Source organism: Numida meleagris, chromosome 25, assembly GCF_002078875.1.
Source record: "Numida meleagris isolate 19003 breed g44 Domestic line chromosome 25, NumMel1.0, whole genome shotgun sequence".
Taxonomy (NCBI): Eukaryota; Metazoa; Chordata; class Aves; order Galliformes; family Numididae; genus Numida; species Numida meleagris.
Window position 1 is genome coordinate 3,443,839 of NC_034433.1, and position 22,537 is coordinate 3,466,375.

Here is a 22,537-nt window from a genome sequence, read left to right on the forward strand (position 1 = left end):
GAATCTCGGGATCGCTTTAGCTCATGAGTGGTGTAGGATGTTCATGGAGGGTTAGTTAAGACAGGTATGCCTGTTGTCCCTTTTTCAGCTGGGGAAATGGTTCCCCCCGGTGGGTGTCATGCTTTACTACAAGGAAGAATGTCAATGCAGCTGCTGTGGGGTGTTAGTTTACGTAGTAAGTAATTTTAATTTTTTTAAATACTATTTTTTAATAATGCCTCTAAGCGATTCTTCCTAGTATAATTAAGATTAGAGCAACACTACTTTATTTGCCATTGAAACAAGATGACCCATCTGAAATACAGATTGTTAGCCTTTGGCCTAAGAGGAACTCCCAAGACCAGATTGCCTTTGAAAAGAAAGGCATAATATGTGTGCTTCTGTAACCTCAGGACCATTTTTGTCCTTTTCTTCCTCTGCCATGCTCCCTCATGTCACAACAAACTGCCGCAGCAAGAGGGCTCTCCTACATTACGTCTGCATAATCTGAGCACTTTGTTCTTGTTTCCAACATGAGGTTTGCATTCAAAAGGAGGTAGCTGCTAAGGGTTTCACTTAGAACAGCATGAAAGAAGATACCTGTAGCATCTCAGTTATCTTGCTGTTCTCATCAGCTGTTGCTGAAGTAAGAGTTATTAGTGTTTCAGTGCAACTCAGATCGCTTAGGCCATCACCCAGCATTCTCCAAAAGAACCTCCCAAATTTTTTTAGAAGAAATCTACAGCATCATCTTGGTATTTGTGGCACATACTCTGTTTAATCCAGATTGGATACATCAGGTACAGCAGTGGCACAAGACTCAATACTGTAAATGATATACAAGTTTCAACATATGCACTACAATTCCAAAAGAAGACAACAGGAAACTTGGTTCTTCTAGAAAGTTGTTCTCAAATGAAGCTACCTGCAGTTGTATACGGTACATTTTGTATCTGTCCTCTGATGTTTGTAAGCAAAGCCCATTTATAGTACGAAAATAGAAAATAATAAGGTTGAGAGCTTCTCATAACATAAAACTAAAGAAATCACTATTGGAATGCCTTACTGATTTATCAAAAAATATACCATCATCACGCGCGTTTTGTCAGATGCTTCATTGGTCCGAGGAGCCTGGGGGAGCTCCCAGTCATCGCTGTGACAGAACTGAGAAGAGCATTGGATGTGGTGGTGAACTCCTCACCCGCGCAGCTGCGTAACTTCCCGTGACTAGCACTAGTTCAAATCGAAACCAAAAAGAAACACGTGCACACATATACGTATGGGAGTAACAGACTATTGACTGAGATCGAAAATCAGGGAGGAATTTTCACGAGCTCCTTGTCACCTGGTCTTTTGAACGATCCACCCATAGTTTTTCTGGCACAGTTTTTTTTGCATTCTGAGAACAAGTCGCGGTATTTCTCTGGTACGCTTTCTTTAGATTTCTCTCTGGTATTTTATAGGATTTTGAACTGTGCTTCACTCATTTACTGTAAAATTGGCAAAGAGAGGTGAGATGACTTCTTCGAGATCGCTTAGTGATTCATCAAGACAATGAAGAGTAGAACCTAGGTTCCTGAGGCTAACTGCCCTAGCTCTAATCAGTATGCACGCTGCGTTGTGTTTGCCTTTAAAGTTTTCAAAGTATAAAACCATTATAAGAGCATTTATAGCATCCATAAACATGAGGGCTAAGATGTTAGCTAGTGCAGTTGCTTAAAGTGTTGAAGAAAGTTTTTTTAATCAAGATACATTTTATTGGTAAGTTATATGGAAAAGGCATGTTATTTATCTAACATTAATAGCAGAATAAAGTCTTCAGTTCCAAGCTGTTGCTGTTTGTAAGCCATCCATGACTGCTGACTTTGTAGCTCTGCTGTCGTTTGACATAAATAACATATTAAAACAAGGGATGTTGTAACCCATAAATTAACTCTGATTTTTAATGTACTGGGTCCAATGTATAATGTATGTAAGATACAGCACGTTTATGACCTCTGTACTAAAAAATCCAAATATTGGGAGAAACTTTGCTTCCCTTAGCTGGTATTAATGCACATCCCTTAAGCTGTCCATCTGGAATGATAGATGCTGGTTTGCATTGTATTATCAACTATTTCAGGTTAAGCAAATAGCTTTGATTCCAATTTACTATTTCTGGAAGCTGTAAAGAAGGGTGTATTTATCTGATGTTTCATTTTGAATTACCCGTTACTTTATTCCGCTCTAAAGCCGTGGGTGTTACTTAGTTTGCCTTTTTCCTATTATGTTTTTACAATGATAATTACTTGACACAAAAAAGGCAGCTTTCTCACCCTGTGGAAAGGAGGGTAACTTTATAAGACATGAGAGAGTATAATGGTAATACAGGAAGGGAAAATAAGAACTATGGCTGAACAGCAAGGGAAAAATCTTTGCCATTGAGATCTATTAGTCTGGAATAAGTTCTCCAGGGAGGCACTGGGAGCCCTTTCCATGGAGAACTTTAAATCTGAAGAAAGCAGTGTGATATATTGCAGTGGAGGATCTTCTGCTAGTGGAGATTTTTAAGATTTTTAAGGAAAAATTGGATTTTGGAACGAGTAGGTGGAAGTTAAAGCCCAGATGGGAAAGGCGCTGCTCATCATTCTTTGCCAGCTGGGTGTATTTCCTCCTATTGGCAATGCAATGCCAGGTGGGAAGAGGATGAATCTATAGAATACGCTGAAAATCTGTGGAAATACTTTTCCCTCAAAAAAGGGTTTTGAGAAGAAGCCAAATGCTTGGACAAGGGTGTTGCTTCTTTAATGTTTTTAGTATTGCTTTACAAAAGACTGGAAAAACAATCCCCGTCTACTTCATGTGCAAACGATTTGTTTTTATCTTTTTTTTTTATGAAGAAAGAAAAACTATAAAAACTCGCAAGGAATTAGAGGGGGAGGGGTAAGGTTTTCCAAACAAACTGCTGATATACTATCAACTTTTCATTGAGCAGTCTCACTGATCAGGCTGTGTTGTACCTTTCAGAAAGGTAGCAGGACTGGAACCTATCTGTGTTTCTGGATACTCCTGGAGGCAGCCCACAACTGAAGACCCCCCCATCCACAAGCATCAGGAATGATAAGGATTGCAGGGGTATGTGCTGTTTTTTTTGGTATCCATAGCAGTGTGTGTGTTTGGCCCTGGGCATGCATGGTAGTGGGGAGAGAAAAGCAGGTAAGGCAGGACAATAATGGGAACCACTGGAGAGAATGGCCCAAGTCCTTCTGTTAAGTTCTGGTCTAGGAGTTTATAGGATTGACTTGGCTTTATCACAGCAATGCTTTAGATGTTGTTATTTAAAGATTATGAAGAGCCCTGCAGTTCAGTAAAGCTAATTGCTTCCTTTTATTGTAGGAAAAAATAGCTGTAGTCCAGTTCCCATGCTTTTGTGTGCAAATGCCTCTTCCCTGCATTTCATTTGAAGGATGTTATGTCATGCCCTACCAACCCCTGATATGCTGGCGATAGATTCTTGTCTCTGCTGTTTCAGTGAATGCACAGTGCTCCCTTAATGAGGATATAGCTGCGTTGGGCAATCCAGGGAGGTTTTGTACAAGCATGTTTTTAAGTGCTTTTGGAAGCATTACTCATTCTACTTCAAATCAGCACATAAAGGGAGCTAATGTCTCAATTAAAAATATTTTTAGTCCTATTCCTCTAGGCTCAGACTTCCTTAATTCTGTCTGTCTTTGTCCTCTGAAAGTCTGTGTTGAGGTATTGGCTGCATTGGGCAGCACGCGCTGAGTTAATGGTAGAAGAGGCAAGGCAAATCTTTTTGAGCAAGGATAACACTGCCTTAAACTGAGACTCAGCAGCCAGCCAGAAACCCCAAGGACTGGCTTTCCTTCTTCTTTTATAGCCTCTTTAAAAATGTTGGTGTTTTTTTTTTTTTTGAAAGCATTTTGATCAATAACAATGAAATCCACCAGTGGTGCTTTAGACAGAGGTTGCCATGATTGCTATTTACAGATAAAGAAATGGGTGCACAGAGCTGAAGTGTCCTGCTTACCACTCCACGCTAAATCAGGAAAAAGAAAGGCAGCACTGAGAATCCTTGTTGAGTCCCTGTCTCTTTGTAATTGTTTGCTCCTGTGCATTGGAAGGAACACTGTGCCCTGTCAGCACGGTGGCATTTAATGCTCATTCTGTGCCAGTGTAAATGAGATTGCGAGGTGGAAAGTGGTGGAGAGCAAGGCCTCTGATCTACAAGGCTGAGGGTGTTCAGATGGGGAGCAGATATGACGACAAATAATGAAATTCAATAAAGCAAAGGAAGATTAAATTAAAACATCACGAAAAATTCAATAATGGTAAGATTAACTGCAGTGTAACCTCCTACAGGAAGCAGCGAAGGCAGGGCACTTTAATCATTTAAAACAGGACTAAAGGGAGTTTTGGGTAACATATTACAGCACTGGGGTAAATGACTATAAGCTGATGCAGCTACTGAAGGCTTTGCCACAGCCCTAATATTCCTAGAATGTTGTAGGTTTCTAAGGAGGGTATTGAGTTAATGCATGAGCCGTCTGAGTCTACTTCATAGACTAACAGGTTAGGATGCTAACAAAGCAGAATGCCAGCTCGTACGTTTCAGTCAGCATGTAGGACTATTTCTCTATCTATACATGTATGTGTCTGCATTTATTTATACGTGTATGTGTGTATATGTGTATATAAATATTACGTCAGGATAGATTATGACAGATGTATTAAAAAAGAAAAAGGCATCCCTTTGCTGAAACAGCCTCAAACATGCTTGGAGTAGTTAGCTCTGCAGTGCTGGTAAAATCACTGCTCAGAAACAAGATAGTTGAAACCTATTCTATTGCAAGCTGTTGGGGACTAGGTTCATTGCCATTTATGGGTGTGTGTATAGGGCCTTGAAGGGCGTTTGTGCATAACCACAATAATTAGCCAGACAGTGTATGACAGGTGGGAGGGGCTCAGGGAGCCGAAGGTGGATGATGTTTTCTCACTCTGCCCTTCACACTTGTTATGGAAAGGGGACTTGGGAAAGGCAGAATGGAAAAAAAAAAAAGTTATTCTTCTTAGAGTGGAAAATCAGTTATGATTTGGGACTGTGTATTTCCTGATAAAACATTCCTAGAAAGAGCTTAGGAAGAGGGGCTAGGACTGACCACACCTTAGCTAACAGTATTAGCTTCCTATTAGGGGGCAGTACCACACAGTGTTACAGGTTTTGGTTGACTAGAAGTACATGAATTTTCTCAGACCGACTGTAGAACTGCAAAAAGAAAATGCTGTCTGTAACACACTTTATCAAAGGTTTTCCAAAATCCAGTACTGCTCCCACTTCTCCAGTGGGTGCACGCTATAGATCCTGTGCTGGGAATGGGTAACGAAAATTGCTAACTTAGTCTACCCCAAAATCAGTGCAACCCAGAAGTCATTGATGAGACAACTGGAGTGCCTGGACTGTGAAAAAGCCAAATACCTCTCTGTCCACGCAGGATATTTGGCTCTGGGGTTAATTTATTATCAAGTATAGATCCAGACGTTATTTGGCTACTATTTACAATGGGTTGTATGTTCAGTGCTAGCAAAGAAATTCAGCATATAGAAAACAAAAATAAAAATGCATGGGCATACGTTACAAGAAACCTCTGTCAGACTTAAGAATGCTCGATGCAGTTGAGTTCAGTGTTTTCTCATTCTTTGCCATTTGTGTGTACAGTATTAAAAAAGAATCCTATCTTTTTTTTTTTCCTTTTTAAAAATACAGAACTGGTAGTCTAGTCACACTCTTACAAGTAAGTGATAACAAAAATAGAAAGCAGATACCCATGTGGGACTAAAACTCTACTGCAGCCTGTCTTTTTTTTGTTGTTGTTTTTTTTTTCACAAATATGTTTTCACAGACAATAATTAGCAGACAAACACACTGTTTGCAATTGCACTGTATTGACTTAAAAGGCGGATACAAAAGTGTCTAAATAAAGAATGCCATCCAGGGTGAAATAGGTGTGTGTGTGTGTGTGTGTGTGTGCAGGTATGTGCTGGCACATGCTTGTGTTTTCCTACTGTGCACCCAATGATGACAACATGCCCTTTGAAATGCAGTGTTGCTCTGGCGCGGCTCTGCTGCACACTCGCACTCACACACACAGGGGGGGGATGGAAATAGGTTTCTGTGACAGGTGGCTTCTTTGTCTAAATCTTTTCCTATAAAAGAAAAAAAAAATGTGAAGTTTTGGTTGGCTTAAAGGTTCTGCTCCATGAAGAAAAAAAATTCACAAAATCCATTGTTTTTCACCTTTTTCAGTCATTTCCTCATGAATAAATATTATCCATTAAAAACCTTTAAAAAGGTGCTGCGATACACAGTGTTATATTTCTGTTTTCTTTATTGACTCTCCTGTTGCCACGACGGTTCTTTCCCTTCAGCCTCCGCAGGTGCTCTCTGCCCTGTCCCACGGCACAACGCGCTCTCCACGCGGGCATTACTGTTAACAAGGCTCTTCCTCCCTCTCCTAATCCTTCCCCAGTCCACAGCATGAATGCGAGTCTGAAGAAAGCTGCCTCGTTAGGTCTCCGTCGCTAACCCGATGACCAGCTGGCAGGTTCGTCCATCCAGGCACAATTTGCAGCAAGAAAGGAACATGGAGGTGTGGAGGGAGAGGGGCGCCGGTCTTTCAGCCGCCTTCCGTGCATGAGACATCTTACAAGGCAGAGACCTTGACTATGTTGCTTGTGGTGGTGGTAGAAATGTTCGTGGAGTGGCCGGGGCTGCTGGGCGGAGGTCTGCTCTCACCTTCTGGCGTGAGCGCCGGCGGCGTGGGGATGCTGATGATGGCTGTGGTTATCTGGGCGGCTTTGCAGTTCGGTCGCAGCCCATCATCTGATTTCATGTTGAGACTGGAACGACTGGAAAACAGATTTAGTGGTTTGGCCCTTTTAAAAACCAGACAGTGGAGAGGAGAGGAATGGTGTTTGTTCTTAAGCAGTGTCTTATTCCTGTGAATGAAGGGCACCGGAATATTCACAAGAATCCACTTAAATGCTCCCCCCGGTCCCTGCTAGGCACTGTTCATTTCTACCTAGTTTACACTGAGCTCATTTAATGCTCCTCGTGGTTAGATACAGCTTTTCACAGGGCAAATTGTTCCAAGTTTCCATTTCATTCTTGTATAATTTCAGTATAATTAAGAGGATATCTAAACACGCCATACAGTGCACTCCATCTTTTGGGAGCACAGGTAGTTCTTTCTGAGAAAGAGATGTTGTCTTCCTTGCATTCTCAATGCCTCTTTCAAAATCACAGTCCCTTGATCTTTTGTATATATTTTTTTTCATCTGTGTGGTAGTTTCAAGGATCTGGCAGCTGGGAGCATTCTTATTAGATCTGCATCAATTGCATCCTATAATTAATTACGGAGTGAAAATGATAGGTTGATTTCTCTGCATCTGCACAGCTACAGGAGTCTGCTATTACCAGCCCAACATGTTCATTTTAAACACAAGGCCTGTCCTTTTAAAATGTAAAGCTCCCAGTTGGAAAGCTAGTGCTGTTGTTATCTCACCAAGTGAGTGAGTCACCAAGAGGATGTTTTTTGATCTCTCAAGCATCCTAAGAACACCACAGAACCCATTCTGCTCCCTGGCTGCCTCCGTCATAAGCAGAAGGGGACAGTGGTAAGGACTGGGAGGTTCTGCCAGTGCTAAGCACACACCCAGTGCATTGCATTTTGCTAAAGTTCACCCCGTGAGTTGCATCCCACATGAAAAACAACTCAAAGCCTTTTTTTTTTTTATTATTACTTTTCCTGCCTATTCTTTCACAGTTTGGTAAGCAAGTGAAATAACAATGTTGACATTTAAAATATAATCACTGGCATCTGATACAGCACCCACATGGGACAGGTTCACATTCCCCTGAATTACCATTTCAGGTGCTAGTTTAAACTGCCGTCATTTTTAAACTGCGGCAGCCGAAGACTTGTTCTGTGCTTATTCATTCATAATTCATTCTCTGAAATGCCTTTCTTACTTCTACTTGGCACGAAGTATCTGCTTTTTGGCCTAAAGGCATCTTTGTTTCAGTTTCCAGATCCCTGTGATAGGAGTGGGGAGGGGGAAAATGGTAGGTTCAGAAACAGCCCAACGCTCAAGAAGCCTAATGGGCTAAGGGAATTTAGCAAGTGTAAAAGAGATGCTAAGTCACAACTTGAAGCAGTGACTGAGCACCTGCTGGGAAGGCAGGGCCAGCCCCGGGGAGCTCAGGTGTATGCAATGCACCTGAGTGACCAGAAGGGGTGGAGCCAGGATCCACCCCTTCCCAGACCTCATTGAAGGGTTGGCAGTGGAGGCAAGGGGATCTTGTTGGTGATCTCTATGCATCTGAGGCCTTCTGAAGGTAAGTAGTTTCTCTCCTTTGTTTCTGTGCCCATGGTTGTTGCATTTGTGTAAGTCCTTACTTGCTGCAGCCTGGGACTTTGTGACTTTGCTGTCATTGCTGTGCTTTCCATCACGTTACAGCAAGTCATTTAATAATTGTGAGAAATATGTAGTGAGGAAATGGTTTTTCAGCAAGTTTTGTATGAAGTGATGCTATTTCAAATTTTCTATCAAAAGAGAAATTTCTTCACCTTTGTTACTAAGGTCTCTTTAGATGAAAGCCATTAAGCCACCATTGTGGAATTTCTCCTTGTTTGTCTCTTAGTTGTGATTCAGACCTGAGTAATGAAAATGAGTGAACTGAGTGTGCCTGGCGGACCAGGTCAGTGCATTCAGCAATCTGCCACCCACTAGCTGCTTGTCCTTGCCTGCTCCAGTACTGGGCTGGCTGGGAGCTGGGCTGCAGAGTGGCCCTCTGCCACTGGTGGCTGGCTCACAGTTGGCAACTGCTGGCTCCTGCCTGTGTGGTTAGCATTTCATAGACTGACATTGATTCTTCTACGTCCAATCTGGTCAGAGAAGAGCTGCTATAGAATCTAGCTTACACACGGTTCTCCCCAGAGCGGTTACAGAGAAGGGCTATGAGCCATTTTCCTTGGGCTATCATTAGAGGCAGGAAAGCAAAGATGTTTCTAGCTTAGACCCTTCTCCTTGGCTGGAAAATTGCTCTCTACAACTTGATCAAACATACCTTTGGATAATGTACCCTGGGAGGCTGCATGCAGTAGGACTGAGAGCCTACAAACCATACCTGGTTGTAAGTGAGGGCTGCTCGCTGCACTGGATATGGATGGTGCTGAGCTCCTGCATGCTCCGGAGGCGGGTGGCTGGCACACTGGAGTTGGGAAGGTGCGTGGTCTTCTTGTTACGGCGAGAACAGCAAGAGGTGGTCAGGCCATGGTGACTTGACAAGGAGGGGCTCCGTGAAGATGGGTAGTTTTGCATTGAGCTCTCCATGCAGTTCTGCTCGAACAGTTGCTCATCTATGAACTCGTGGTTCTGGTAGGGGAAAGAATAGTGCCATTACTCTCTGGCAGCAGTAACAGCTGTGACCCAGCAGCAGGTTGTTTTCAACAGCACCTTTTGCTAGGTCGGTGGGATGTGTCAGTCCCTTGTCTCTATGAGATGCTCTATGCCTGTGCCTGAAACTATTTGCACTAGGCAGATCTTAAAAAGAATAACTGTGCTCTCTGCAACAAGAGAAGATTTTGCTGTCCTGCTTCAGTAGGGGAATAAGAGAAACTGCTGCAATGACAGAAGCCACAAGTCAGCACTGCCTTGATTTTGCAGCCTGAGCTGGTTAGTATGTTGTCTGTTTTTCCTGTCATTTTTTATCTGGATTCTGGAAGTGGCTTCAAGGTATATGCAGTGCTATGTGGTTATTAAGCCCCAGAGGAGAAGAGATGTAGGATCTTTTTTTTGTGTGTGCAAGGAGACTGGATTGCGTGGGGCTGGAAGGGCCGTCTTACCTATATATTATTTACAGGATGCAGCTTGTATTGGTGCAAAGCATACCTGCAGTTCATTAGGAGCTGCTATTAACTGAGTGGAAATAAACATGGTAGCTGAGAGTGGGAAGCGTGTAGAGGAAGGGAATTCATAATGCTGCATCTGTAAAGAATTTTTGTGCTAAGGGACGATACAGCCTGAAAGAAAGAACTCTTACACACATACATAAGCACCCAAGTTGTTCCAGTTGTATGTACTTTATCTAGCCCCTGTCAGCATCAGAAAGGATGGGAAACAACAGCAACCATGGTGAAGGCAGCCACCCATTTTCACTGGAGCAACTAACAACTGTCAAGGAAACAAGCACTGGGTAGCAGGAAGAGCCACGTGCACAAACTCCCAAGGACAAGACCAGGAACAAGAAAGGAAGCCAACACTCTCAAGACATATCACATAGATCATAGAGAAAACAAATTGAATTAAAAAGGAAATACCTTGATGGTGGAAGTTCGTACAGATAACAGGGGATCATCCACAAGATAGGACAATCCCTACGGGACAACATGCCAACAAAAGATAAAAACACATTTGATTGTCCATTCCGGCATTCAAAAATTTAGTGCCAGCACTGCATCTATTGTCTCAGCATTCCAGCTGGCTTGTTCAAGTTTGAATGGGCAACTAGACCTTCTCTTTGCCAAACCTTGCTTGAATCAGACCCCTTTGTTCCTTCCTTCTCATATTTCTGATAACAAATTTGTTGTTTTGATGTTTTAAGACCAAAGGCAAAGGAAAACAAAGTTTCAGCTGCTGATTCTCAGGTGACCAATTGGAATTGCATTGCCATTGGATTGCCAATGGATTTGAGTTTTGGTCATGCTCTGTGGAAACACAGGTGAAAGGTTTGGGTTGAAGGTCTGGATTCGGTGCGCTCAGCATTTGGAGAAAATATGGCATGTGAATATCCATATTCAATCCAGGGATCAGAAGGAATGGAAAAACTCCTTTTCTTTGAGCAAGCTCCATCTGTTGTGTTAATATGACAAAGTAGCCTTTATTAAGGCAGCTGCAAGTAATTTAGAGTTGCTTTGTCGTCATATACACCAGATTTCTGAGCCGTTCCATTGTAAGACTGTACGCTCATGAGACTGGAGATGCCATGACAATACACAGCGTACCTGTAGAATCTTTCTGCCTAGTGTGAGGAGAGGTGAATTGCCCATTGAAACAAGTTTGCAACCATTCCTCATTCCATTCCTGCAACTTCATCACAAAATGACTCTTCAGTGTTTAAAAATCCTTTGCTACAATTTAATGCGTTGGGGGAGAAGCACGGTGTGGTATTTTGTTAGGCTACATGAATTTTAGAATTTCAGCACAAGCTGACTGAAGTATTTGGATTGGTAACTTCAGAATCCAGCTATGTGATTTCTTATTGCTATTCTTTGCAGAAAAAAGATAATTAAAAAAAAAAACCAGCATTTGAAACGTTTTGAACCGCTGAGACTCGCTGTCTGAGCAGGCCTGCGTGCTGGAGGCAGTCTGGCTTTGTTTCTATGGTAGACTAACACATCCACAAATGAGGATATGCTTTGGCCATGTTACTTCCAGCACCCTAGCTGGCTTGTTAGCGGTGGAGTGACTCACGCAGCTCCAAGAGATGTCCCCCACCCCACGCAGAGGTCAGAGTGTCTGTAAGGCTTTGCAAGGTCAGCGCCTCACGAGGGCAGACCCTGGGGCAGGGATGGATGCCAGCTTTTGTTTGCCTCAGGCAGTTTGTTAAAGTTCTCAAATGGAAGTATTCATGAGAAATACGGGTCACAGTCTCGAAGCCTTTAAGCACAAAGTTCTAAACTGGAGAGTCAGATTGTGAAATATCTGCTTGTTATATAACATCCAAAATTGCTAGAAACAGAGGCAAGATGAGTCTTATCGAATGAATTCAATAGTCATTGATACAGGAAGAATCAGTTCCCAGTCCTTAGGACGGTGACCTTCAGAGCTCGGTGTGATAACCCAGCTGTACTCAGCAGGTCACTGTAATTAACCAGACATCTTCTTCCAGTGTATCGCTGAAGCCTAAGTGATATTCCAGCATAAGCCAAACTATGGAAGTGGAGGTGATTTATCTAAAAGAAAGCTCTTGCAAGTCAGAAATCAAAAGTACATTTGATGATGGATGCAGATAGGAAAAAGTCATGAATATTTCAAATGTTAACCTCTTTTCATTCTTTCTAGAATGAATCACGGTATGTATAATGTGTGCCTTTACTGCATAACCTTTTATATAAACCTGGAAATAAAACACATGTACCAGATAAACATCTGAAATGTTCCAAGAGACTTCTGCATACAGAATAACCTAGTGAAAAATAAAACTCTCTCTAACACATTACATGCCACAAACAGAAAAGTCATTGTCAGAGAAACTGCTTGACTGGCTTTGAGATAAATTACCTTCTCTTGTAACCAGAACTGTAGTGAGAAAAAACATATGCAACCTTTAAACCCTTCTGCCCTGCTCCATAGGGAGGGCTAAAGGTTTTTTTTTCCAACTCAGTCTTCTGTTGGCACTGAAGACCAAGGCATGGTTTGGTTTCACTGCCAGCAGCTTCCTCCACTTAAGACAGAAGAACTGTCCAGTGTTACTAATTAGCACAAGCAACGAATATATATGATGTGTGACCGACAGCACAAGACAAACACAGTTTTTTCTCTTTTTAGGAAGCACTGGAAAAATTAAACTTAGTATGCACCTCGTTTGCAGAATCTTCCTAACCAATTATTTGCATTCACGTGAACTGAGCAACCTGCTATTAACTTTGTACTGGTCTGGGTGCCTGGGGAGTAGCAGACAATCGCATCCTTATCCCTGTGTACAGTGATTTTTCTTTCTTTTTTTTTTTTTAAAGAAGATAATGACATCTAACTGCATTTAATCCATTGCAGCATGTTCTTGAGAGCTTGAGCATCAATCTGCTCTGGCACAGTTGGTAGGTCCACTCGTTATGTCCCATGGAGGGCCAGTTCAGAACATACTGCGTGCACATCATTTCTGTACGGAGCCTGGGCCAGGCACAAGGGCTGTAAGGTGTAGGAAGGGTTGTGTTGCTACTTACGGTTGTTTTTTCTAGGCAGTGCAGCAGGTGGTGATGTTGGCTTTCAATTAAGGAGGTGCCTTTAGTCGTATGCTGTTCATCTTCCGTGGATCCCTAAAGAGTCAGAAAAGGGAGGGGGAACAAAAAACCCAAACCAGGTGTAAAACCACGAAAAGAACCACCAGCATCAGCTTTCACAGGGATAAAGATAACAATTTCCATGTTGTCATCTCTCAGGTTTTTCTCATGAATCTCATGAGATTACCTTTTTTTTTTTTCCCCTTAGTGATTTCGCTTGTAAGCTCAGGTAAGAAAATGAGCTTTGATTCAAAACCAGTGTGTTTTTAGCCATTCTGTAGCTGCTGAGGAAGCCTTGGAAGTGCCGCAGGTAGTAGGTGATGTGAAGGCTCTGGAAACAGAAGCTAAAAAGAATCAATGCCTTGGTGTGTTGGGGGAAGCTGGTAGCAGGTCCTGAGGACTGGGCTCAGCTTCAGCATCAGGGATGTGTGCTTGCAGTGATTTGGGGAAGAGACCGCTCGGCTGCGATGTTACTAGTGCTTAGGATATGCTGTAGATCTCAGCCCAGTCTCTGTATGTTAAGCTGAGGGCCTTGATCTGTTAGAAAAGCTGAAATAGACGTGGATGAGAGGTTGAGAGCTGGAGTTCAGTACGCACTTAACGTTTAGCCCACGTGGACAGCTTGGTGTGGATCGTCCATCAGAACAGCAGTGGAGAGGCCAACTGAGTCAGCTGGGTGTGGGGGGAGAAGCAGAGCTCTGTGCTTCTCATCCACAATCAGATGCTTGCGTTCAAAGTGCAGCATCTGTCGCTTCCACTGTGATCAGATACACCTCAGAAATGGAAGCAGAAGAAGTATTATGGGTTGTTTAGAGAGTGTCTGTGATGCTGAAGAGCCAGGATTATTTTTCTCACTTTTCTCTGTTCTGCAGTGGCAGATTTAAGATCTGGGTTGTTAAGGATGTTCTCTCGCTGCCACCATTTAAACTCCCCAATGTTAAAATTTATTGTGGTTTCGTGACACATTAATCTGAGCACGTCTTTGATGAGTAGCATTTTCAAAGACGATTAAATGCATGAAAATGGCAATTAGGTGCTGTGAAATGTTTCCCTGTGCTCCCTAAGTAAGAGGTGCCTGGCGTCTCCTGCAGTGCCTGAATCTGAAAGTCAAAACTGGGTGTGCGTGGCTTGAGTCTCTGCTTGGAAACAAAACAGCAGTATCCTACTGCTCGGGAGAGAAAACAGGTGGGATGGGAGATGCAGCAGAGCATCTTAACAGAAGTGCCAAGACTTGTCTGTTGCTCTCAGGGGGGTCAAATTCAGCTGTGCTTAAGGCATTGCTTTTAACTACACCCGTGTGTCCCGCTGATTCACTGCAAACACGTGTTCTGGATGCTGTTTCCTGCACGGTTCTGTGATCCTTAAGTGAAGGAATAATTCTGTCTCTGACAGATGCCAAAACAGAGCTGAATTGGTACATTTATAAAGCTGACTAACTGTGCACGGAATTAATAGATTCCTATAGGAATGCTTCTTTAGCAGGTTATGGATTTTTTGTTGCTGTTGTTTTGGAAGGTTGAGCATTCCCATAAGTATTTTTAGGAGTAGCCTAAAAAAAATTCAGTTGAATTTTTCTTATTAATGATTCTCCTGGTGAGCTAACAAATCAAGCAGGTCCTGTTCCTACCCTGCTGAGATTACCGACTCTGCTAAGTCTGTGTTGGAATATCTCCCAAGGAGGTCCTTGTAAGCCCTAAAGCAAATATGAGGCTGCACTAAAACACTGAAAAATGAGAGTGGAAAAGCAGATATTGCAAAAGTATCTTTATATGAGGATTTGCTTGAGACAAAGACAAAGCTTTCCTATCTCTGACTGAAGAAGGAAGCCAAATGTCAGACTTTGGTGGCAAAGTTCAGTCTCTTCCTCTGTCTTCCATTACAAGGCCAATCTTGCCACTGATGGAAATGGATCAAGGGATGGCAGTGACCAAGAATATGATTGAGTATGATTCTTCCTTATCTTTCTTTCACCTTTCTTCAGCCAGATCAATGTTTTCAGAAACAGAAACCATTCAGAGCAACCTAGTATCTGCAGGAAGTACTGCCCCTTGAACAGCAATGCCAAACACTGCACAAACAGCAGACATTTTGATGCTACCATGAGGACTGTGTGCCTATAGAGATTGCATTAGTGGTACCCACATTTCTGCAGGCAAACAAAATCTGTGTCTTCATTAGAAAAGTCTGACTGTAATGAAAACGCTGGGGGGGAGGAGAGGGATGGATTGCTGTTTGAGCTGGGGTGCCAGTTTTACAAGGGTTTGATGCCAGCTCCCATTCAGTTTGTTGAATGAAGGCATTCACTGAGCTGTTGGTTGCTTTGAGGGAGACTGAAACGCATTGTAGCATTGGTTCTCATATCCAAGGTACTTCCATTTTACCTTCTACTTAGTGCTTCAGCACATGAAATTGGACTCTGGTGTACTGAGACGAGCTGGTTTGGTGGTTAGGCTGCCTGTGCCGTGAGAGTGGCCATAATGCTTATCTATGGCTTAGCAGATTCTGGTTGTGGAAAGGATCAGGACCCCACAACCTACTGTTTCCAGGATATACACAGCCTAGCTCTTTAGCTAAAAGGGAATTTCAGCTAGCTGTACAAAGAGATTAGCGCTAAGAGGATATGTAGGCTGCTGCCATGGGAAGAAGCTCACCATCCCTCGAGCACTTCTGACATAAAGCCCACTAAAAAGCTCTCTAAATGAGAAGAAAAAGCTCCGAGTACTCGGTGTCTAGATGGCAAATGCAAAATGCTACAAATCCACGTTTCTGAAGCAAGAGTCTGTGTTCTTGCTAGCAGCAGAACTTCCTCCTGCTGCTGTCCTTGGATCAATCCTTTCCTTCATGTGTTCGTTACTCTGATGGAAGGCCACGGGCTGAAGACATGCTGTTCCCTTGAAAGATGGTGTCAGTGTGCTCATTCTGTGCTAATGAAAGGAAATTCTGGCACGTGTTCTGGAATCTTGAACAGCCCTTCTTTCCCCAGTTTATTAGTTAGACTGCAGAGTCACAGCCAGGATACGTTTTAGGGCAAGGCAAGTGTTTGTTTTTTCTCTAGGTTAAACCCTCGAGGTGTCAGACTGCAGGGTGTTTTTGTAATAAAATAAAAATAATAAAAAAATAAAAAAAAATACCTTGATTGCAATATTCTCTGATTGCTAATGAGGAAAGGGATACTATCTCGCCGTGGCCGTATCATAACTGCAGTTGGAAATACTGCTGGGTAACAAAGCAACCCTATGGCAGTCTGGCCATGTAAGGCCATCACAGCTAGCACGAGTCCTGGGCAAGGGATCAAAACGGGATGTGTACCTGATCAGCGAAGCAGTGGGATGCTAATTTGGCTGAGGGTTATGCACAGTATGTAGGTAATATTTTGGCTTCTCATATAGCAACGACAGAAGTCGCATTCCTTCGTGTTTTTGCAGCTTAAAAATGTGTCTAGCTAGGCTATGTTGTCATTCACTTTTTGTACTCTCTTAAGAATAGTTGGTTATCCTGCCATGAAGTGGAAGGACGTAAAATCTTGACTTGCAGAGCTGAAGGGAGAAGTAAGATCCTTTACAACAAAGGATCCTCTGCAGTTCTGTAGTTAAATAATGCTGCTGTCTGTGGGTGGAGAGACACAGCTTGGATCATGCTCTAGGTGTGAGCGTGGCCCTCAGGTAGCCAGAGCTTGTTTCCTGGTGGTAGTGCAGATGCCAGGCATGGCTTTGGCAGGTGTCTTGTTCTAGTAAATTATTTCTTGTATGTCACAGGCAGATGGCAATTCTTCCTTCCCCCTTAGTCTTTGCTTTTGGCTATTTCAACAAGAAGTTCCTTAGGGTGGGGATATTTTCTTATGTTATTGTTATTAATAATAGAAATTTATGCAATAGTCAGTGCTTTTCAAAGTGGAAGTCCTGGATCTTAGTGGACTGCGGGGGAGTTGTGGTGGAACTGAGAGCTTCGGGTCCACCAGGAAGCGAGTTGCACCCAGGAAAGTTGGGAATACCTGCTCTAGGTGCTACTATATATCTAAATTAAACTTTTAATGGGCAAAATAAATCTTCCAGAGCCTCTTCAGAAATGTTTTTGTTATCCTTCCTATGTGTACAATAGTTTTGTAGCCAAACAATGACCCTTTTTCCAGTTACTTTTGGGCAAGTGCCAGGAAATGAACCCATTCAACCAAATATTTATTGTAACCTTGTGTATTTTGGATTTAAGCATTGGTGTGTCAGCTGCTCTTCTGTGAGGGGTCTTGGTAGGGATTTTTGGTTAGTGAGAGATGTGAGGAGATTCACGTTGGGATGACAGGCTGGCAGATCGAGTGAAAACTGAGCATCCATGCTAATCTCCTCTGGCACTTTTAAAAACCAGGAATGTAAAGCACAAAAGGAAGTTTTAAACTTATAGTCAATTCTTTCTGTATGTTCCTGGGAAATAAAATAGTGATCTGAGCTGTCCTACTCCCAAGCCTTTCCTGTATGGGGAATAAGGCTGTGAACTGTGAGTGACCTGTCTTCCTGGTCTCAATATATTCCTAATGCAGAAACTTTCCCTGAACTACTCAAGAGCAGCATATGGTTGCAGCTCTGCCGATTTTCTGAGTGTCTCTGTCATTTGTTGAGCAGGAGATGCTGGAAGTGCAGTCAGGACGTGTTTTGGAGGAGAGAACAGAAGCTGATCCTGCCTTCCAAATGCGTGCTTCAAGTAAAGTGCTTTGGTAGGGTCTGCTTAAAAGCCATTCCGGTTGCAAAGGACCCAACTCCATTATCCCCGTCTACACAGAGTAGCATCCCTCGTGCAAAATGAGGTGATGCACAACTTGCTACTGCATGCTGAGACTGGGCAGGAATGGGCTCGGGTCCTAGGGAGGATCTTGTAGCAGCAGGAGCTGAAAGGGGTTTTCAGTTTTGGTTTTACAAATGCCAACGCCCTGGCGAGGATGCATGCCAGGGAAAATAGGAAATGTTTGAAGGATTAGGCCCCGAGTGTGGATGCATGAACGAGTTCAGGGTGACTCAATTAGACATTCTTCATCTCGCTCTTTGCTCCCCGCATGCAAGAAAGGCTGATTTATTTGAAATGGAATCCATGAAATGTGCTAATACCGGCTCTGGTGTTGATCAGGCTTAATGTAATAACCTCCTCTCGTTTTCACTAATTCTGCTGAGCAATCTGACGCACTTAAATTTTTTTCTCCTGAATAGCTAATATTAGCCTCCAGATGCCTTTCTATTAAAAATAAACCTAACTCCAAACTGCCTGAAACAGGAGCTAGGGAATGTTTTCCTGTCCTGTTGGGCACGATGAGATGGTCTGTATTAGAGAGAGACTTCTATAAATAAATAACTGTGTGTTGAAAGAATGGGGATATTTCTAGCATGGGCAGGTGCTGGGTGGTATAAAGCAGTATAAATCCAACAGCTTCATCGTGCCAGGTTCTGAGGGAACTGCAAAGCTGGTCCGTGGTGGAAGGCCAGATCCTTCCCTGGCTCAAGAGGAAGCCCAAGGAATTGTGCTCGATGAGAGGAAAACATCATATACAGTTCAGTAACCCTCCACACTGCCTATACGGTACATGAGGGCTGCTAGGCCGTAATGCCGTTTGGTGTGTGGGGCTGCCAAGCTGAGTAATGAATGGTTTGGGTGGCAATGGGGAGAGAAGGGAGCCTGGAGGGAGGAGCAGGGATGGGGTTCAGCACTCACCGTCAGCTCGAGGGCTTCGTTCAGCAGGCCGTTGCGCTTGCTGTGCAGGTAGGCGTTGGAGCTGCCTGTCTTGGCCACCCGGATCCTCGCGAGCCGGGCTTTCTGCAAAAGGTACAAACAAGCTCCAGTTAGATGCTGGCACACATGTGCTGGCTGTACCTGGACAAAGGACGTTTCAGGGTCTCTCTGTACCTGAAAAGCCCTGGGGATGAGAAACAGGAGTACATGGGATGAGGCTGCGGCTGTGAACAGCTGGCACTGGTCTGCCTGCCTGAGTACAAATAGCTGAAGAATGTGATCTGCCAATGCTAATGGCCTTTCCAGAGATAAGATAAAGGTTCCTGCCGATCTGTTTGTTCTTTCAAAAGTTATCAGTCATTTTTTAGGAGGGTAATACGCATAGCAACTGAAGACACTTGTCTTGAGCTGAGTGACATTTGGTAACTTCCTCCCCTGACCACTTGAGTGGCGTGGATTGTTGACTTAATGTTGGGAAATACAGCAAAAAGTCTGCATTCCTCATCCTGCAGCAGAAAGGCACTTCATTTGTTCCTTTTGTCCTCTACACCGACAGTGTTAGTTCATTAACTTTGGTAGCTGATAGTGTAGGACTTTGTCCAAAAACATGCATCTCTTTTCCAACTGACAGAAGTCATCCTGCATCAACACTCCTTCTCACTTTCATTTACCCCTGGCCTTCCTGACTTCCAGAGGGACAAGTTAAATGATAAACAGTCTGGATCAAAACAAGAAAGAAAAGCTAATAAGGCCCTCGTCCCTTTTGATCCCTCAGGTTTTTAGCTTCCCAGTTAATCTTTTCAAATGCTGTATGCTTCTCTGTCAAGTGCTGATTTGCCTTTTTCTTTTCTGCTGTTAATTTATGACTCAAACACCATTAAAAGTAAATACATGAAATAGCTATGGCTATTAAAAATAATTACATTGTGCTGTATTTTTTTAAATGCTGCATAATCTTTTAAATAACATGGAACTCGTGATTTTTTTTTTCCCTTCTAATTAGAGGTGCTAATGGGTATATACTTTATGAAGAGTAAAGCCAAGAGGCAAATATCTGCAGTGGGTCCAGAGAGTGTAATAATTCTAGGAGCTCTGTTAATGTACATGCATGAGTGACTCTGGCCCTCGGTATTTGGAAGATCTGTTGAACCTTAAGAGCATCTGCTTCAGCAGGCAGTTTCTCAGGAGACAACATGTGCAGGATACTGGTTGGCAGCCTTAATTAGGAGGCACAGGCTATGACTGGCCTGAAAAATAGGCATGCTTTAAAAAGTGCTTTTTGACACCCCAAAATGGGGACATCCAAAATTGAATTTCTTTCCTGTATTTCACCTAGATTTCATTGTCCCATCTTAACGTTAGAACTCCAAGTGCACGAGAGTGAAATGTCTGAGATTTAATCTGTCCTGAAGATGCAACAAGAACGGGCAATCGGTTCTTCAGTTTTTCTGAGGACTTTCCTAATTGCTCTTGCTTTAGGACCTGGACAGAAGTTGGCCTCTGCATCGAAATGTGCACAGACTGCAGACAGGCATTGCCTGAGCCTCTTGCTGAGCAGTTTGCATTTCTTAAGTTGGATGGATCACTCATTCCAGACTAAAACCTCTGCCTTCAGAAGGGCTTTCTGATTCAGACGCCCAAGTACCAGATGGAGAGACGCAAGAAGTCTGTTTGTTTCCAGAAGACTTCCTTTCCTTTTCCTTTCTGGGCTTGACAGAACATCAGCTCCTTTTGCTGCAGGAAGTACAAGTTCGCCAACTTAGGCACCTCGCACATAGTGGGAACGGTTTCATCGTCGCCTTCGGTTGCTATCATCGTCAGTTCAGTCAATTGTTAAAGTGGATTCAGTCTTAGGCTCTTGTAATGAACATTATTCCCTTTGCCTCCAGGCTAGCAGGAGATCAAATATTAATAGCTGTACTCCACGTGGACTGGAGACGGTTCGTTTCTGAGGTCTGTTCTCTTTTCTTCTTTGAAACAGGGCCACTAGCTATCTGAATAATTAAACCCCATAGCTTTTGTAGTTTAGAACAGACGTTGTTATTTTAAAAAATGTCAGTGGGGCAGGGTAGAAATTAATCCTATTTTCTTCACACAGAAGGCTGTCTAGGAGAGTCACATCACCTAACCGTGCCTGCATCGTGATTAAATTTGGTAGATATCTTGATTAAGTCAGCTAGAGAAGTTAATTAAAATTGGTGCCTAAAATTGGTTTGGCCCTCCAGACAATTTCCCCAGTTGGACTAGAAACAACATGAAAGCCATACTTCATAGTTTTTATGTGAATACCTGTTTGTGTAAGCGTGCTTTGCTTGGAAAGCGTGACAACCAAGTGGTGCGAGCTTTCCGTGATGTTTTGGTGCACACTTAATGTTGGTGCAGGATTTTGATTGCACCTGAGAGCACAGGCGTGCTCTGACAAGTAGGTGAGGAGCAAATGACAGAAGCAGAAGCCTTGCACTTAGGGCACCCCATGCAAGCTTTGCTGAGCAGTGTTTTGTAGGGAACCCTGTGCTTTGCCCTGTCCTGTATTTAACCTAGAGAGCATTAGGCTCGATGGGCTCCTCCAAATTGTGCTGGTTTGTAACACCTGTGGGTATGGCTTTGTTATCTCAGCCCTCTGTTCACATGGCTCTGCAGGACACTAGTGCTGGTGGCTTTTCGGGCAGTCTGCTGCAAGTGTCCTTGGTGGTGGGGGTAGCTGCCTTCTGCATCTCACCCACGGATATGACAGACTAAAGGTTGTTAGGGCCAGGCCTGAGATCACTGTTACTGAATATAACCCCTGCACCAAGAGTCTAAAAAAGGAAAAGAAAGCGGCACACTGTGTCTGCATGTAAAGTGGTAAGAGGAGTTGCTAGGAAACCGCAGGATCTCAAAATGCATATGACCTAATCTGGAAGATAATTTCTATGATGAAAATAATAATACTAATGACAGCCACTTACAGGTTAGAATGATTAATTTGGTTGTCCTGGTGCATGTGTGTTCCTGAGAGCTGGATGGAAGGCAGGTCTCCATAACTTCTGGCTCCTTGCTGCTTTGTAAGGAAGGAGATTTGGGATAAGCATCTGTGGAGCCCTGTGCACGTGAGACGATGGGGTGATGTAGGGGGCTGGCAGCACCCTGGGTACCTGCACTTCCCAAAGGAACTAGCAAAGGAGAGAAAAAATGGCGTGTCTTCATCTTCTAGCTGCTTTGGAGCAGGAAAGAAGCGGGAGTTGCAGGCTAGGAGAAATGCTTACCAGATGGCAGGCCCAGGAAACAGCTAATTATTATTTATTAATGATTTTCATCCAGTACTTATGGAGACGACGTTCACTCTTGATTTATGTGGCATTATAAACTATTAAGTTACAACCTATGACATAATTTCACATTTGCCAGACATCTTCAGCTCTCCAGATCTTCCTTGCCTCTGAGCAAGGCGGTGGAGCACCTTGCTCCCTCCGTGGGCTGCCCTGCTGTTAGCATCATCCTTCCTATCTCGCTTTGTCTGCTAAAGCCAGTCTAAGCATTTCTGGCAGAAAGTGCCACTGTGCTGCACGATTAACAGTGCTTCATGGTTTTCCTCCTAAGCTATTAGTTATTTGTGTATGAGTGGTGCTGTTGGTGACAGCTGCAGTCCAGTGGTGCAATGTATGTGCACCGCTGGTCTCTGAAGGCTGAAATGAAGCTATTCTCCAAAGTAATCAACAGAATCCTTTTGATTTTTATTTCCAAGGTCCAGTATCACAGCCATGCAGTAAATGCTCCGTTTTCTTGCATTTGTCTGCATCTGTGGCTAC

The 22,537-nt window shown here is 43.3% G+C and overlaps 1 protein-coding gene and 1 long non-coding RNA gene across 2 annotated transcripts in view; one reads left to right on the forward strand and one right to left on the reverse strand.

The window, feature by feature from the left end:
* The window catches only part of KCND3 (potassium voltage-gated channel subfamily D member 3), a 95,765-nt gene continuing 73,230 nt past the window's right edge, over positions 3–22,537 (reverse strand). The window contains exons 3-7 of the mRNA XM_021377137.1: positions 18,732–18,833; positions 12,984–13,076; positions 10,359–10,415; positions 9,167–9,414; positions 3–6,885 (exon numbers count right to left, since the gene is read on the reverse strand). Coding sequence (XP_021232812.1) covers positions 6,681–6,885; positions 9,167–9,414; positions 10,359–10,415; positions 12,984–13,076; positions 18,732–18,833 — 705 coding nt within the window. The 3' untranslated portion in view covers positions 3–6,680. The remainder of the gene's footprint in view (positions 6,886–9,166; positions 9,415–10,358; positions 10,416–12,983; positions 13,077–18,731; positions 18,834–22,537) is intronic.
* The window catches only part of LOC110388175, a 152,817-nt gene continuing 138,082 nt past the window's right edge, over positions 7,803–22,537 (forward strand). Inside the window, exon 1 of the long non-coding RNA XR_002432814.1 lies at positions 7,803–8,374. This is a non-coding gene — a long non-coding RNA (uncharacterized LOC110388175). The remainder of the gene's footprint in view (positions 8,375–22,537) is intronic.